This window comes from Dromiciops gliroides, chromosome 4, assembly GCF_019393635.1.
Source record: "Dromiciops gliroides isolate mDroGli1 chromosome 4, mDroGli1.pri, whole genome shotgun sequence".
Classification (NCBI taxonomy): Eukaryota; Metazoa; Chordata; class Mammalia; order Microbiotheria; family Microbiotheriidae; genus Dromiciops; species Dromiciops gliroides.
Window position 1 is genome coordinate 468,908,014 of NC_057864.1, and position 19,040 is coordinate 468,927,053.

General features: G+C 46.7%; 1 protein-coding gene across 1 annotated transcript in view; it reads left to right on the forward strand.

Annotated features, from left to right (window-relative positions):
• Nucleotides 1-19,040, forward strand: part of PIGL (phosphatidylinositol glycan anchor biosynthesis class L) — a 144,249-nt gene that overhangs the window by 111,983 nt on the left and 13,226 nt on the right. The window contains exon 4 of the mRNA XM_043962359.1: nucleotides 5,412-5,479. Coding sequence (XP_043818294.1) covers nucleotides 5,412-5,479 — 68 coding nt within the window. The remainder of the gene's footprint in view (nucleotides 1-5,411; nucleotides 5,480-19,040) is intronic.

The window sequence follows — 19,040 nt, forward strand, 5'->3', positions numbered from 1 at the left end:
AGTAGAAGAAAAATACATTAATACTAATGTTGTAGTCTATGTTTTTAGGCTCATCTGCCAAAAACTATTTAATTTAACATTAATCTATATCCAAGCCATTTCTAACTTGGAGAGAGAGAAAGAGAAAGAGAGAGCGAGAGAGAGAGAGAGAGAGAGAGAGAGAGAGGTAGCATTATAGGAATCTTGAACAAGGAAAAAATATGTTAAAATACAGTCTGCGTTAATATTTAGAAAATCCCACTCTCTCTTTGACCACTCCCCTCACTCTTGGAGAAGGGTGGGTCTTGGAGTCAATCAGCTCCCAGGGGGTGGGGAGTCGATGATGTAAACATTGTAAAGATATAAACTACAAAACTGTTCTTTGTAGAAAAAGGTTGAGTATCACGCTTAATTCAGTTTCCCTAAGAAAAGCCTTTTTGTCCTTGACCTGTCACCCATCTTTCAAAGAGCCTTTCCTGAAAATTTTGGAAAGGACTTTAGAAAAAATATGATTTCTTAGCATTTCAGGGGAAATTAGGAAGTTTTTAATGCACTTCCACTGTTTGGAGAATAGGCAGTTTTCATCCACTTGGTCTTCTTAGGTGGGTTGTTAGGGTGAGCCCTTTTGAGTGGCTATAAGTCTTGTTTGGGAGGCTTCTACTGTGCTAGGGCTTGGTCTGGTCAGCATAAGGTGACAATCCACATTAGGGAATGTCTAATAATTAGAGAGTCCCTCTTCAGTTGAACTCTGAACAGGATCATAAAATTAGAGCTGGAAGACACAGCAGAGGTCATCTGGTCTGAATCTCTCATTTTACAGAAGAGGCTCAGTGACTTCACTCAGTGAGCAACAAAGCCAGGGTACAAAGCCAGGGTTGTTCTCCCTCTATGAGAGTAGCCAAAACTCTGGGCTAGCGCATATCTCCCTACAGTATTAATCATCATCATGACCGCTGAATGGCCATCTCTTTTGTTGCGTTATCCAAGGATCTTGCAAGATTCAGAAATATGCCTGACAGAAGTCTTCCTGGAAGAAATCCTTAAGGTACATTTTATTCTGCCAAATCAAAGACTTCTTTAATAGTGGACAAACAACCCAGAAGGACCTAGTATTCTCTGCCTCTTGTAGCTATTTGCATGACTGTAATGATGTGGTCTCTTGCAGAATATCATTTGAGAAAGTCTGTCTCTTCCCTTCTCATCCATAAAAGGCAGTGGGATAGTAAATAAAGTGCCAGACTTGGAATCAGAAGGAAGGCTCAGGGTTCAAATCCCACATTTATTCCAACATTTACTGACCCTGGAAAGACTGAGTCACATCTCCAGGCCTCAGCGTCCTCCTGTGTCAAATCAGGCTAAGGACACCTGCCATTCCTACCTCATGGTGGGGCGGGGTTATGAAGCTACTGTCCAATTCAGCAGACATTTATCAGGCACCTGTTGTATGCAAGGCAATGGAGATACAAAAGTGACAGCCTCAGAGAAAGAACTATTGGGGAATATAGTGTTCTTCACTAAGATAATGTGTGGAAACCACTTTGCAGACTTGAAACGGCTCTATCCATGTTGGTTCAGTATAAGGAGACCCTCAAGAGAATGTGTTTTCATGCACACAAGTATGTGTGTGTATCCACATGTGGATATGCATGAAGGTTATTCTGGCCAGAAAGCGAGACTTGGAATCGAAAGGACCAGCGTCCAAATCTGGCCTCGGATATTTACAGGCTGTGTGACCCGGATCAAATCTCTTGATTGCTCAGTCTCTGTTTCTTCATTTGCAAAATGGAGATCATAATAATTAACATTTGCCTCACAGGGTTGTTGAAAGCTGCATATGAGGCAATTCTGTAAAGCACTTTGGAGACCTTAAAGTACTACATAAATACCAGCAATTATTACAAAGATTTTTAAAAGATGAAAAAAGAGATGTGTGGAAATATTAAGAAACAGGAGGCAAAACAGTCCAGCACAGAATGTCTCCAAGCATGGTCTGGTGATCCAGGGCTTACCCAAGACCCTTCCAGGGGATCTTCATAATTTTCATAATAACACTAAGACTTTTAAAAATCATTTCTAATATGGCAAATATCAATAGACATAACCAACATAAAGAAAAGCTCTTTGCAGGGATCCTCAGTAATTTTTTAAGAATGTAAAGGGGTCCTGAGACCAAAACGTTTGAGAACTGTTGGCATAGGAGCCAGTCTCAAAGTCAGGAAGACCTGAGTTTAAAACTTGCTTCTGACATATACTGGCTGTATGGTCCAGGTCAAATCATTTAACCCTAGTGCCCCAATCAACTCTTCAGGACTCTGAAGTCCAAGCAAGTGATATCCTACATTGGTGAAAAGATTTTCTTCACTGGGAGTTTTCTGTACCAATGGAGGCACAGATGTGGTCCCAGATGGGGTGGGGGGAATACAACTGTAAAGAGAATACCAGATACTTGACACTTACTAGCTGTGTGACCCTGGGCAAGTCACTTAACCCCCATTGCCCCGCCAAAAAAAAAAAAAGAGAGAGAGAGAATACCAGGAAATGTGGGCCTGTGCACATGGTGAGGTGCACAGTGAACAAAGCAGAACTGCAAAAAATGTATGTATGTGCATGTATACGTATGCAATGCCTCCAGTTATTTAAAAAAACTATAATAAAGACCAGGGAAAATCTACAGGAAAAAACCAGAGATGCGAAGAGGGCATGGAAACAGGATATTTCCATTCATTAGATTATACACATTTGTTTTAACAAATTGTAATTTATTTGGCATCTGCAGGATTTTAATCAAATTGAATTCTTAAGTCATTATCTGGATGTCCACTTTTAGAGTTGTAGCAGGGATTCACCACCTTCAGGCCTAGACTGGCCCAGAATGGCTCAGATGAGACCCTGGGCCCCCTCCAGCTCTGAGGTACAGGGACTTGCCCCTCATCATCCATGTGAAATATCTATAGCGGGGCAGCTAGATGGCGCAGTGGTAAAGCACCAGCCCTGGATTCAGGAGTACCTGAGTTCAAATCCAGCCTCAGACACTTGACACTTACTAGCTGTGTGACCCTGGGCAAATCACTTAACCCTCATTGCCCTGCAAAAAAACCCCAAAAAAACCCAAAACAAAGAAACAAACAAACAAAAATATCTATAGGCTTTGGTAGTCAGTTACCAGAAGCAAATATCATTTTCTAGTTTGTGTTTTAGGCATTTGTATGGATAACTGGCTCAATCTCCTTACCAGATTCCAAGTTTTTTGAGGGTAAAAAACTCTGTCTTATTCATATTCATCTATAGTTCTTTGTATATATTAAGTTCTTAGTGTTTATGGAGTCTCTAGTCTAGTGCCTTCTTCTATACCTACAGCATGCAGTAGGTGCTCAATAAATGGTTATTTCCTTCCTTCCTTCCTTCCTTTCCTGCCATCTTTGTTGGCCCTCCCCATTGCCTCAGAACTTAGCAGTTACTTATGTTGTATCTACTAAAATATGTGTATGTTGTTCTCTTCCAACAAAGTTTAAGCTCCTTGAGGGCAGGGTCAGTTTCATTTGTGTCTTTGTTCCCCAGTGACTTGCCCTGGCTAGGTACTTAATGAATTCTGCTGCTGGGGATAGAAATAATAGAAAGACATGGTTATGGCGACAGTAATGGTGATAACAATATGGTGATCTCCACCATTCTGTGGACAGCCCTTGGGTCCATGGATAATCCTAATTATTCCCTGGGCATCACGATGACCCAGAGCCACTGGAGGCACCTTCTGAATCATCAAGGAAGGGGACACATGCACTGACTGGATTTAATACAAAATGTACCTAAGGCATTGGGATTCCTTGAACTTGTGGTAAAATATGAAAGTTTTTAACAGTCAGTTAGGATAACTGAAAGACGCCAGTTTTTCAAGGACCACCCTTTTGGGGAGGAGATGAACAGTCCGCCTGCTGCGCATGTCAGACTGCCTGCCGGGTACAGTCCGCCTGCTGCGCATGTCAGACTGCCTGCCAGGTACAGTCCGCCTGCTGCGCATGTCAGACGGCCTGCCGGGGTTTTTTGACTTCCGGGGTGGAGAGAAGGGGAGTAGCCTTTTTTTGCCGGCTTGGCGGGACTCCTGGCGGCGCGGGACAGACGGTCTGACTCACTCCAAAGGTGGCCTAAATCGGTTTGGTGAGTTTTTATAAGGAATATAGACTAAGCCTAGATTTAAGACGATTTGTACTGTATTTCTATTTTCCTATCCTTCTAATCAACAACACCTTATATACAATAAAGGCTCTATCTAGAAAACCAGAAGCTTCTTCCATTTACTAGTCTGGGAGATAAATTAAGGGAAGGGTTAAGTAGGGGAGATTTATGATCTAATATCCAATTTTAAATCTCACAAACTCTAGTGGCAGATGGTCTCTGTGGCATCTGTGTCTGACCTGGAGGGTTTGCTGAACTATACCTGGCTCCTCTAGATCAAAGTTTCTTTTTTTTTCCCCCAGGGCAGTGAGGTTTAAGTGACTTGCCCGGGGTCACACAGCTAGTGTCAAGTGTCTGAGGCTGGATTTGAACTCAGATATTCCTGAATCCAAGGCCAGTGCTTTATCCACTGCGCCATCTAGCTGCCCCTAGATCAAAGCTTCTTAAACTGTGTGTTGTGACCCCACATGGAGTTGCATCACTGAATGGGAGGGCCATGAAAAATCTGGTGACCATAAAAAGTTATGTCTGCCTGTTTTATACACCTGTACACCCGGAGTCATATAACCATTTCTTGGGTGAAAAGGTTGTGAGTAGAAAAAGTTTAAGAAGCTCCGCTCTGGGAGACAGCTAGGTGGCGCAGTGGATAAAGCACCAGCCCTGGATTCAGGAGGACCTGAGTTCAAATCCAGGCTCAGACACTTGACACTTACTAGCTGTGTGACCCTGGGCAAGTCACTTAACCCTCATTGCCTGCCAAAAAAAAAAAAAAAAGCCCCACTCTGGATCATAGACTTACCTGTGGTTGAAGTGAACAGTCATTATGGCTGTCCTTGAAGAAAGAACGTGTCTTCTCCATCCTCCACCAGGGAGGTCAAAATGACCTCTTTCTCAAGCTCGGAACTTGAATCTTTCTCCAGCCCCGCTCCCCCCCCCCCGCCAATATACACACACACACACTGCACTTCTGCAGCGAAGCCCTCTGGTCTGCACAGTACCCCTGAGAGGTGTTTAGCCTCCATTCCTGGTTTTGAGCAGCCCTGGTCATCCATCCCCCTTTCTCGGGACCCCAGTAGCAGCCTCACTGGCCTCAGCGCCCTACCTGGTATCACTTCCTCCTCAGAGCCTTGGCCCTGGGCACCTGCAGCCACCCTGTTCTCTCACTCTTGGTAAAGGGTGGTGGAACAGGTGTCTAGGCCTTTCCCCCTTCAGCAGCCTGCCTGCCTTCCTGCCTGACCCCAGTTTGGCTTTCTCCACAGGTGGTGACATTTGACACTGGCGGGGTGAGCGGTCATGCCAACCACATTGCCCTTTATTCTGCATTAAGGTAGGACACTGGGGGGTGTGATTTGGGGGGGGGTGCAGCACTTCCTGCAATATCTCCGTTATTTCTAGGAGCCATGGGTGCTGGGGGGGAGGGGGGAGGGTTGGACAAACTGGGGGAAGAGGAAGGATGGGGGAAGGCACTTCCTGCAATGTCTCCTACCAACCAAAGCAAGGAGCCACCTGTAGCTGGCAGGGGGAGGGGACCCAGAAGCCTCTTCTCTTGCAAGTAGGCAGATCTAACCATAAACAATAACAGCAGTGGTGCCTTGGTGGCCCGATGCTATCTTTCCCCCAAAGATCTCAGCGCTCTTTTGCCCACAGCATCCAACTCATCTTTTGGGGGGTGGGGGAAAGAGTACCATACCTGTGATTTCATCAGTGTACGGAACTCCCAGTGAGGAGATTCCTACTACCAGTGTCCAGAACCCACCCCCCCCCCCACCCCCCGCTGCCACCTGCTCAGCAACTTTACAAATCTTAGAGAGTTTCCTGGACACTGGGATTAAATGACCTCCCCAGGGTAGCCCAGCCAGTAGACTATGTGTCAGAGCAGGGCTTGTACCCAGCTCTTTCTGCCTTTGAGTTGGATTCTCTTTCCATGCCACCTCTATTACTTCTTAGGGGATCAGGAATCATAGGAATGAGAATTCCAGATACTAGGAAGGCTTTTTACAGTTTCCAAAAATACCCATTAGTACACATTATCTCTTCAGACCTTTGCAACACCTCTGTGACAAGGCAGTACAGGGATTATGATCTCAACTTTATAGAGCCTGAAATCTGGAGAAATCACATGATATGTCCAGGGTCTCATGGCTAGGAAGTGGCCAAGCAAAGACTACACCCCAAGTCTTCTGACTTCTGAGTCAGGGATCCTTCCTCTACAAATGAGGCAGAACTTAAGATATGATTTTCTCTCTCTCATTATGTATTATATATGTATATATCATATACATCTATGTAATATTTCTATTATATACACATTTCTCTATTATATATATTTATTTGATGTTTATATGACATTATGTAGATTGTATTATGTAATACATTTTTATTATATAATATATTTATATATTATATATATGTTGTTGAGAGAGTAAAATTTTTAGTAAATAAATACCTTTTCTAAAAGCTTTTTAAGTCTGGCTGGCAAATTATTAACATGAAATACACTGATGCGGGTTCAAGTGCCATAATACTGAAATCCAGACCCTTAGGATTATTCCTAAAAGCCTGAGTGGTTGTAATCCATTGACTCTCTGGGGGCAGAGTCTGCTGAGATAGATAGATAAATAGATAGAAGATAGATAGAGGCAGATTGTTGTTGTTGAGTCATTTTTCAGTCATGTCCAATATTTGTGGTTCCATTTGAGGTTCTCTCGGCAAAGATACTGGAGTGGTTTTGCTATTTCCTTCTCTAGCTCATTTTACAGATGAGGAACTGAGACAAACAAAAGGTTAAGTGACTTGCCCAGGGTCACAGAGCTAGTAAGTGTCTGAAGGCCAAATTTGAATACATAAAGATGATAAAGATCTTCCTGATTCCAAGCCCCACTGCTCTATCGACTGTGCCACCTATCTCTCTCTTTCTCCGTGTGTGTGTGTGTGTGTGTGTGTGTGTGTGTGTGTGTGTGTGTACTGAATCACAGAGAGGGTAAGTGATTTGCCCAGCTCACCCAGATCTGATCACCTCCTTTCCTTCCTAAAGTTATTGTTTATCCTGGGGAAAGTGCTTAGTGGGTCAAAGGTAACTAAAAAGAAAAAAAAAAGATCTCTCTAGATGAAGAAGCTTCTAACCTCGTCTTGAAGCAAGCCTGACACCCTTAGCTTAGGACAGTGGAAATTCAGGCCTGTTTATAAAGGAGACAAAGACTACGGAACAAGGAAATGATGAAAGCTTAGAACTAAAAGGGACATTAGAGAACAGCTAGTCCTATGCCCTTGTTTGACATGGGCCCAGAGAGGGAAGTGACTTACCCAAAGTCACTCAGGTAGTTGGTGGCAGAGCTAGAGCACTAGTACCAAGTCTTGTGACTCTTAAGCTTGGGTTCTTCCTGCCACAGTAAGCCAGGGCCCTGGCCCCTGTACCACCTGCTGAAAGGTGGATCGGCCCCAGACCACGTTTCTAGCATTTCCTGATTCCTCTGCTTGACCTTAGAATGAGCTGAGCCAGCTGCAGCATCCCTCTTCAGAGGGCAGACTGCATATGGACAGAAGTTATCCTACCTGAAGATCAATACTGACCAAGGGGTGCCTTCCCCCAGGAGATGCTGCTGCAAAAAAGCCCCTGGATTTGGCCTATGACTATCCTTTAATTTCCCACACACCTGCTCCCTTCAGGCTGTTGTTCGGAAGCTACCCAGGCCTCTTGAGAGCAGCGATGTTTCTGCAAATATCCTGTGCTATATTCTCATGACTCTCCTGCATCACTCTCATTTCTCTTTCCATTCTTTCCTCCATCTCTCTAAATCTTCTTTCTATCTCTCCAACTTTCTCTTCAAAGTCCCTTTTGAGCACTTCCATGGCCTGAGACTAACTCATATTTTTCTTGGAAGTTTTGGATGTTGGAGCTTTGACTTTGTTATTTTCTTCTTCTGAGGGTGTATTCTGGTCTACTTCACCCCCCCCCCCAAAGCTTTCTGTAGTCCGCTGCTTTCTTTGCCTACTCATCTCAACCCGGAAGCAGATGTCTGATTGAAATCTGATTCTCTATGGTCAGAAGCTTGGCGTGCCTGTGCCCCTCCCCAACTGGGCCGCCACCACTCGATTCAGCCCACTGGTTCAGAACCAGGGCGTTTCGCCCCAACTCCAGCAGAGACTGCAGCCACTTCACCCTGGCCAACCGCCAAACCCCCTCACCCATCTGTGAGCCAAGCCTCAGAAGAAGCCGCTGGCGCCAAAGACTCTGAGGTGCTGGAAGCACATTCTGTTCCTGGCTGGGTCCAGACTTCGCAGTGAGCTCCTCTCTCAGCCTGATCAGCAGGTGATCCCAGTTGCCATCTTTGGCTGGAAAATAGTCTCACTCTGTTCTTATGTGAGTTAGGATGCTCTGAGGGGGCGGGGGTTTTTCTCTCTTCTGCCATCTTGGCTCTGCCCTTATCCTGGGCTATTTTCAAACAAATTGTCCTGTGAACTGCTATCCATATATACCTGGAACCCAGGCTGCCCACCCCTATAGGACTCACCTTTCTGAATTGGTTCAAGTCCAGAAAGCCAGTGAAAAGTTAGAAGAATTTCATGTCAAAGAGTCCCTGGGGCACATTATACTTGCTGGTGGAAGAGAGGGTAACAACAGAAGCCCTGGTTCTCCTGTTTCTCCAAAAAGCTAGGCTCGAGAAGGCATTTCACAAAGACATCTGAATGATCCCAAGGGGTCTGATGACTGCCTGCAACTGTCTGAGGAATGCAGATGTGGAGAAGGACATTTCTCGGGATCTTGAGGGTATTCCAAGGTCAGAAAGACATGAGAATTTCTGGTTCATCAAATACCCCTTCCCCAGGGCCGTTCCCCCAGTCTGTACTCCCACTTGAGGTTTGATGTCCCCACAGCGGCAGTTGACTACAGCCACTCAGGCTTTTAGGAATGATCCCATGGGTTTGGGTTTCAGTACTATGGCTCTTGAACCCCCATCAGTGTATTTCACATGAACAATTTGCCAGCCGGACTTAAAAAGCTCTTAGAAAAGGTTATTTACTAAGAAAATATGGCATGAACAATAGGTTCAAAATATTCCCAAAAGGCCCCTGGGCCCTTAAAATATGATGACAGTGAGGCACATGTATAGAGAAGAATATGACAAAAAGATGTTACTGGAAGTCCTTTCTCCCTTCTTAAAGTTCCCTCGTGAAGTTTCCCTTAAGCATAGCTCTCTTTTGGGCTCTAAGACACAGTATCACCATTGAGGCAATATATGCCACTTCCCTCTTCATGGTTTCCTACTATTTCTGGGCAACAGGATTGGCCAATAAGAATGAGAATGGCCATTTCTATTTCTGTATTGTGTAAAGTTTTATTAAACCCTTCCATCCTGACAACCTGTTAGGAAAGAGGAGCACCTACTATGTATTAGACATTGTGCTAAGTGATTTATAAATATTATCTCATTTGATCCTCAGAACTCTTGGAGATAGGTGCTATAATTATTGCCATTTTATACTTGAAGAAACTGAGACAGAGGTGAAGTGAATTGCCCAGGGTCACACATCTAGTAAGTGTCTGAAGCTGGATTTGAACTCAGGTCTTTCTGACGTAGCTACAAGTATGACATAGGTAAAAGTATTACTATTATCATTTTATAGTTGAGGAAACTGAGGCCGAGAAAGGTCAAGTGACTCGCAGCAGGTCACACAGCTAGTAAGTGACACACCCAGATTCTGTGGCTCCCAAGATCTGTGCTCTTCTCATTCATTATTCTACGTGGCACTAATAAGCTGCCATAAGGTACCCTGCCCTATGCCAGGCACTTTGGGTACATGTAAAAGCAGAGGCATCATCCTAGCCCCTGGGGGACAAATAGGTGAGCCAGAACTGAGTCATAAAGAATAAGTAGAAGGGGCAGCTAGTTGGCACAGTGGATAGAGCACCAGCCCTGGATTCAAAAGGACCTGAGTTCAAATCCCATCTCAAACATTTGACACTTACTGGCTGTGTGATCCTGGGTGAGTCACTTAACCCCAATTGCCTTATCAAAAAAAAAAAAAAAAGAATAAGTAGAAATGTATGCTGGGAAATACAGCAGTTACCATGGAGGCAGTAGTGGATTGAAAAGAGTATCAGACTTGACTTTAGTGCAGTTCTGGATTTAACTCCTTCCATCTACTCCCTTTGTGTAGCACACATATTTCTTTGTATGCATGTCATTAGGATAGAAACTCCTTGTGACCAAGGACTGGTTTTGACCTGTTCCCTATACCTGGCAACTAGCCCAGTCCTTGGCACATGGTAGATGCTTAACAAATTCTTGTTGTTAACTAAAATCACTTCTCTGATCTCTGCTCGCTGCAGCCCTGGGCAAACCTCCCATCTTCAGGTCCCCCATCTAAAACATAAAGACATTCATACTCGACTCCATATATCTCATGGCATTATTGGAAGGAATGTGGTTTGAGGACTTTAAGACACCATAGAATTACAAGTTATTGTTACTCCCCAGATGACCAGGCAAGAGATTGTTTGGTCCTGTTAGATTAGAAATGTGCTGGTAAAAAGCTTCCTAGAGGAGACGGGCCTAGGCTATTTCTAGACCCAGGGCTCATGGGGTCTGGGGCCTAATCCTGAAAGGGATTCTGAGGCAGCCCCTGTGGCCTCAGCACCACGGACAGCAAGGTGTTAGTTGTCCAGACAACCAGCACTGACTTTATGCTCAGAATGGCGGACTGAAAGTCAGCAGCAAGGGGCCAAATAGCCCCTTCCTTCCACCCTTTTCCCCCTCCCCATGTGACCTTACATCCTCAGGATGATGAGGACATACTGACTTGTGGGAAGCAAAGAGTTAATTTTATTTTTAGGCGCCCTTGGGTTTTTTCATGGCTGGTTTCACGGAGGAAATAGAGCGTGACCACATTGCTTAGGTTCCTGGTGTCTGAGTGAGCTCTCCCACCATGCACAGCTAGCTCTGTCTGCCATCTCCCGGACTTGGGTGAATGAGCTGATGCCCTTTCCCACAGGCCTTCTCAGCAGACCCCTTTCTCCTTCCACAGTGAACCTAGGCAGCCAAAGGAGACTCTAGTCTTTGTCCCCTGACCACCCCTAAGGAGCAGCCCGCAATAGTGGAGTGATAGCAGACCCTGTATTGCTTCTGGTCTCCCCCCATCTCCAATTCCTCCTCCACACAGCTTCTAGAACAGCCTTTCTAATCCACAGATCCAGAGAAAAGCTATGAAAACATACCTCCCTCCTTTCTCTGCAGAGGTGGGGGACTATGGGTATGGAATACTCCATGTTGATTTGACTGACCTGATTTTTTCCCCTTTTTCTTTCCTTTTTTTCCTCTTCATTATAAAGTGATTAATAAGTGCTTGTTGATTGATTGTGCTGAGCCCTGGGTTAGGTGCTGGGGAATGAAACCATCGCCACTATTAATTAAGGAGCTTACCTTCTATCAGGGAAAACAATGAGGACACAGCTAAGTGTGCACTGAATAAATAGGAAGAGAACAAATACCAAGTTTTCAAATAGAAGGCAGTTTGGGAGGCAGAACATGAGCCGCTAGACAGGGGCAGAGGAGAATCAGGGAAGGCTTCCTAGAGGAGGTGCTTCTTCCCCCTTCGGAGGCAGAGATGGAGGAGTACAATAAGACCAGTTGGGCTGATGGGACATGCTGTCCAGTGAGGCTGGAAGGGTAGACCAAGGCCAGACTGTGACAGACTCTAAAAACCAAGCAGCTCCTATTTTAACCTAGAAGCAATAGGGAGCCACCAGAGTTTATTGAGTAGCGAAGTACATCCCGCAGTCAAATCACATGGGGATCAGAAGGTCCAGTCAGTGGACTTGGTCCTAGAATATTTGGGCCAGGATCTAACAGACTTGCAGATAAACCCCAGGAGGCAAATGTCCCACAGTTATTTTGGATCAGGGTCAGACAGTGAAGTCACAAGCAGGGATCTTTTCATCTGCGCTTCAATCCTCAGTCATAGCTTTATCTGTGATTATTGGAAAGAATTGTTCTTGGCCCTCCTGGGGTCACTTCAGGCTTCCCTGACAGCAGAGGCTCACTAAGTCACAGAGCAGTCGCTCCCTCTCAGAGGCAGGGAGAAAAGCCTGTTCTGGACAGGGCACAAGAGGGCATCACCGTTGGGAAGGGTCTGTTGGCTTCAGACCCAGTGTCTGCCACACCCACTGAATGATGCTCACTCCCCACCCTTAGAGAAAGCCCAGCAAAGGGCCTGCTGGGCAGAAATGAGAAGCTAAAGGTCCTGGAAACCCGGAAACCACCCCCAGCCCAGGAAGGATGCGAGAATGGGGGTGGGGGGGGAGGCTATATACAGACTCCATATAAAACATCATAGTGGACGTTCATATAGAGCTTTACAGTTTGCAAAGCACTTTACAAATATTCTTTTTTCTGTTCCATACAAGAATCCTGAGCACGAGGTACTATTATTATCACCATTTCACAGATGAGGAAACTGAGGCTAATAGAGATGAGGTGACTTGCCCAGGGTCATGTCACTCATAAGCGTCTGAGGCAGGATTTGAACTCAGCTCTTCCTCTCCGGACTCAGTGCTCTATCCACTCCAGTTGTCATTTCTGCCTTCATAACAGTTCTCAAATACGCCCGCTTCTTTCCTCTGACACTGCCACCACCCTGGTACAAGCTCTTATCCTCACACCTGGACTCTTGCCTCCTGGTTGGTCTGCCTATGTCAAATCTCTCCCCACTCCAGCCCACCCTTCACTCAGCCACCAGCATAACTTTCCTAAAGCCTCATCTGGCCATGCCCTGCTCTTGCTCAGTAAACTCTAGTGGCTCCCTATTACCTCCAGGCACAGATTCTTCTGCCTTCCTGACCTGTCCCCTTCACACCTTTCCAGGCTCCTTAAACTTGACTCCCTTCCATACACTTGCTGATCCAAGGACAGCAACCTTGTGTTCCCTCCTGCAGACACGGGCACAGTCCAGTTCCCGAGTAGCTTCTCGCCCTTTGACTAGAATCCCCTCTCCTCCTGACCCCTCTCTCACCTTCTGCAGGAAGCCCCATTTGCCCTGTCTACATCTTGGACATATGTATCTGTTTACATGTTGTTTTGGCCTTTGGGATTGGAGCTTTTCAAAGACAGGGAACAGATTTTTGCCTTTCTTTGTATTCTCAGAGCTTAACCCAGTGCCCGGAACATAACAAGCTCTTAATAAATGCTCTTTAAATGTAAAGTGGCAGCGGCAATAATAAATCTCAGTCTCGATGGAGCATTGTGGACCTTGCCACCACCACCCAGACCAGGAGTGTGAAGGAGCATGGATGTATGGGAAATCCCTCAGCTGAGAAAGCTTGCTCTAACACTCTGCATGGATGTTGTCTGTGGTTTCCCTGGCAACTGCAGAGGCTCGTCATGTGTCCAAAAGGAGCTGGGGGGGAGGGGGAGGGGAGGGAAAGGGGGGAGAGAGACTCCCACTCAAGGCACCCTTTGCTCATCAAGAGCCAAGCAATGTGTGAGAGGAAAGAGAAAGAAAAAAAGACATTCACATGATACCTTTGTTGTGCATTTAAAAGGAATAGCAAGTTATATATAGTAGATTTCCAGTTTCATGTGCAATAATCCTTTTTTATTATACTATGTTATAGAAATACTTGTTTTATTCCTTAAGTTAAAAATAAAACACATTTTTAAGAAAGGGGGAGGCCCAGCCTGGAAGGCTCAGGTGGAGTCAGCCTTAACGCTGGGCACCAGGGTGACCCTGGGTGATTCTCAGGGCCTCAACTTTCTCTTCTGTCAGATGAGAGGATTGGTCTAGCTCAGGGGCTGTTAACCTGGGGTTTGTGAACTTTGCTAACCGTATTTCAGTATCCCTGACCTCCTTTCTCATCCTATGTATTTTGTTTTATGAATTTAAAAATATAATTCCAAAAGGGCACTCAGGCACAGAAATGGTTAAGAACTGGGGTATATTTGATCCTGAATGCCCCTTCCGGATCCGACATTCAATGATGCCTGAGGTTTATAGTAATTTTGAGCTCACGCTCTCATCTCTCTCTAGCAACTCCTGTGGCAGGCAGCCTTCCTTCCCTGGGGCAGTAGGGTCAAGAGCATTGGTATTCTCTGGATGGTAATGGCATACCCCCTTCTGAATACCTCATCTGAGGGCTCCATATGACAAGAGGTCTCTGCACATACGTACATATGTGCACACACACATGTGCCCATACACATGTGGGTGCACATACCCCAACTACCATAACTGATTGTTGTATCACCAGGCTTATTCCACATAAGGCCAGGGACCTAACTCCTCTCCTAGGGTCCCTGAGCTGTGCAAGAAACCAGTCGGGAGTTTTGACACTAGACCACAGTCCCTGACCTGGAATACACCCAAACTGGGTCACCAACTGTCAGCACAGAGTGTCGCTAGTGCCAGGAGAGCCATGGAGCCTGAGGCACCAACCCAGCGAACTCTTTCTTCCTTCTACAGTGTAGCCTGAGAGAAAGAAGGAGGAGAGGAGGGAGAGAAGCTCTGTATACTGGCTCCAAAATGAAATGAGGAAGGGGTGTGTGTGTGTGTGTGTGTGCGCGCGCACACGCACGCACATGTGCATGTACACATGCATGTATGTATGCACACATATGTAAATATTGTGCTGTATGTGCATGTGTGCGCACATGTGCACTGTATACGTACGTGTGTGTGTGTGTGTGTGTGTGTGTGTGTGTTGGACATCTGGAGAGCCTCACCAGCCTGGGGGTCCCTCAGGTCTCTCCCAGACAGGCTTCTCTCCTCCTCATTAGCAGTTGATGTTGGGTTAATTGGACAGAGAGGAGGCTGCATCCAGCAAGACAATGGGGCCGGTCTCCAGTCCTGCACTTCTCCCACACTGGGGGACTGGAGCACCAAGGGTAACGTGGGATATCCTGCAAATAGGACGAGTGGAGAGTGTTGTTTCTGTTTTCAGCCCACGTCTCCCTACAAAAGAAGATTCTTAATTGTTTTCCCTGAAACGAAAGTACTCGATTAATACCATCTCCATTGAAACCATCAAGTTAATGAGCACCTTTCCTGGAGCCTGTTGGGAGCCTGGGGAGGGGACACCAGAGGAGAAGGAAACAAGAGAAGGATGACACAGCTCCTGCCAAAAAGCTGCTTGAGAAGCCTTCTCCAAGAGAAGCAGGACAGTGTAGTGAGGAGAGTCCGCTTCAGAGTCGGGATGGCTGGGACTCAGGTCCTGTCTCTAGGTAGGGGACCTTGCCACAGCATCTCAGTGACCCCCAGGCAACCGTCTAAGGCAATTAAATTAAGAACAGGTGCCCACCTGCATTGGTGGAGGTAGTTTCCACGCTGGGGGTGCCTCATACCGATGACATCACAGATCCAGCTCAAGAAAACAAAGCCACCCATAAAAATGTACAGGGTAGGGGCAGCTAGGGGGCGCAGTGGATAAAGCACCGGCCCTGCATTCAGGAGGACCTGAGTTCAAATCTGACCTCAGACACTTGACACTTACTAGCTGTGTGACCCTGGGCAAGTCAATTAACCCCAATTGCCTCACCAAAAAAAAAAAAAAATGTACAGGGTAATATCTCTCCACAAAGGGAGATTGGGTGGATCTGAACCAAATACCTAAATGTTGAAGGGATACAGAGCTGGGGCACAGTTAGCCAGGGAGAGAGAACAAATCTGAAATTGGGCTTTGGAACAAACAATAGTCTTGGATCACAGAGAAGCAGTAGGGAGAAAACATTAGAGGGGGAAGCAACAGCAAGCTCCAAAGAACAGACCAGGCAAGGTGGGGCAAGACCCCGGTACTGGAAGGAGCCTCAGCCTGGGCACCATTGGAAGACTTGGGGTCTAGTCTCAGCCCCCGCTGACTGGTGGTGCGGCTTTGGGCAAGTCAGGTGTAAAAGGAGGGGCTGGACTGGGGACTTCCTGATGTTCTGTGGAAAAACAGGGCACAGAGGACCCACTGTGAGGAAGCACCAAGCCCGAGGTCAGTTCCTTGTGGGGGGGAGGCTAGGGAGGGCCTTGGCAGCCCCACTGAATGGCCTGGAACAGACTCAGGACTTCCCTGAAAAGGAAACCGTGGCCCATCCAAGGTTAGTTACCATTCCACAGGACAACGTACGAGGTGATGGCGAGAGAATAGGAAGATCTGGCTCACTGACCGCACCTTGGGGGTAGGTCAAGAGTCTTCAGAGCTCACCCTCCCCAGATTTCACAGCTTCCCTTCCAGACCCTAAAGATTCCTTGTTGGCTAGAAGTCATCCTTCCCTGGGGAAGGCTGCCGATTGTTCTTAGGGTCATGAGTATGAGAAACAGCATCACCCTCAGTCGGCCCTGGGCAGGCCAGGATATTGGGTGGGGAAGGGAATGGCCGTCCTTTGCCTAGCAAAGGGGTGTCCTTAGTGGAGTGGAAACATGATTGGATTTGGAGTCTAAGGACCTGGGTTCAAATCCAGATTCTGTAATATTGAGCAAGTCACTTAACTTTCTAAAACCTCAGTTTCCTTTTCTATAAAATAAGAGACTTGGATGCGGTGGCCTTTGAGGTCCCTTCTGGCTCCAGAGAGAAGATCCTGTGATCCTAAACCTTGCCCTTGCTACCCATGACTTCTTTGACCTGGAACAAGTTGCCACCCTTTCTAGGCCTCAGTTTCCTCCTCTCTAAAATGTGGGGTTTAGATTCAATGTCTAGGGCAGCTGGTAGCACTATAGTGCATAGAGCACTGGGCCTCAGACACTTACCAGCTCTTGTGACCCTGGGCAAATCACTTCACCCTGTCTGCCTCAGTTTCCTCATCTGTCAGAGCAGTTGGAGAAGGAGATGGCAAAGCCCTCCAGTGTCTTTGCCAAGAAAACCCCAAATGGGGTCACAGAGTGACACAACTAACACGACCAAACAACAAGATCCTGTCCTGTGATCTCACAAAGGACCAGTGTGGCCAGTTTGCAGATGAGTCCAACGTCATAAAACCACTAAGGAGCGTTAACCTCAAGCTTTCCCTCAGTGGCTCAGTGCCAACAGGGCTCCATCTCCACCCTCCTTTCCCAAGCCATGGCCAATGAGAGTGTCTAAACACATGATTCCCGAAATGGCAACACTGAGAACATCGACCTCTCTCCTAGTTGGAGCTTCTCCAGGGAAGAGTTCCAAGGGCCCTGCAGAAGGATTGGCTGGGAAAGCACTTAGCACAGGCGGCCTGCAGAGAGCAGGAAGGTGGCAGGGCTCTCCTGGCCCGGCTGGAAGGCGCCCTCTGTGGGAAGAGGCGGTCTCAGGGGCAGGCGGAGGAGCCCCTGCCAGATAAGGGAGGACTTCCTCAGTGCACAACTCAAGTCGCTCTCTACCGTGAAGGAACACAGGCTGACCTGGGAGGCTTTCTAGAAGTTACCTTGCACATGTTATTGCATTTGCTCCTCACGAATGCTCTGTGAGGCATGCGCTGTTATCATTCCCATTTTACAAAGGAGGATACAGACCAGGAGAGATGTAAGTGATGAATCCAGGATCTCACAGCCAGGAAAGATTTGCACTCAGATCTTCCAATCAAGGACCCTAGCCACTGCACCCCATAAGGAGGTGCTGAAAGGCTGTGTTCAGCCAGGAGTTAAAGAGCCCACGGGGGCTGTGCCCAGGTGTAGACACAATGCCCTGTTCTGATAACAACCGGCCTCTCCTACAAGTCATGGAAAGCAAGTACATTATGTCTTTTTTCCTTCCATTTTACATTTTTTTCCCAATTAATAACTTTTTTACCTTTTTCAACATCAAAATCCTTTACAACGTACATTTACCCATTGTTTCCTTCTTTGTAGCAAAGATGGAAAAAATGAGCAAAGCCCAACCAATTAAGGCTCTGACAAAGACTGTATCATCCCACCCCATAATTCCTCCCACCCCAGTCTCCTGAGTAGAAGGATGCTTCTTCTTCTTTTCTCTGTGACCAATGAGTGAACGAATGAAAAAGAATTAAGTGCTTACTATGTGCCAAGTATTATTCTAGACATTGTGATTCCTAGACAAAGGCCAAATGGGCCCTACCAGTAAGGTGCTTAGACCTTTATAGGGAGAGACAACACCCACAGGGTGAATCATTGCTGGGGTTCTGGGGAGTCACAGGCATAAAGAATGGGACAACAACGTCATGGACTGTCACCCTCTTCCCCAAACCGATGGATTCCTACTCCCAGAGTAGGAGGGAGAGGGGGAAGGAGCCAAAGCAGTAATGCAAATGGCTTGATGTAATGGAAGATGGCCCGAATGGATGGATGTGAGGCCTGGGCTGTGGCCAGCTAGACAGAATCACTTGAGGTGAGCGTGCATGCAATGATTGGCCAGTCAGTTCCAAGTTCCCAGATCGGTCGTTCTATCCGGTCAGGACCCTTCCCACCTCCCAGAGGTGATCCTTGTAGCCACCTCTAGGGAATCCTGGAGAGTACTAGCACTTCCACAGATTGGTAGCTGCCACTTCCCTGCTCCTTCATCATTCATTCGTCCTCTCTCTTGGCCTCATTGACTGCAAGCACATGTTACCCAGAGTGGTCCCTTGTAAGTAGATGGGGAAGTCAGGACAAGGGTGGCAGGCTGGCTATAGATCCCTCTAGGGAGCAGGAAGTTCCCCCAAATCGCCCTTTCCCACCCTAGTGGTCTGTGACTCCTTTGTCCTTGGTTGGCCATTGGACAGCCTGGCTTCCCAGACCTCACGAACACACACTTTCTGGTTTAGAACTGATAACAATAATAACAATGGCTCCTATTTAGATGGTGTGTGAAGTTTATCTCCACTAAAATCTGCCTATTTCATCGAGGTGATGCTTGGCCCTGAGTAGGCCCTAGACTCTGGCAGGTCCTCCCAGTTGGAGTAGCTTCCAATATGGGCCCAGACACAGGTTGTGTGACTGTCATCTGAGCACTT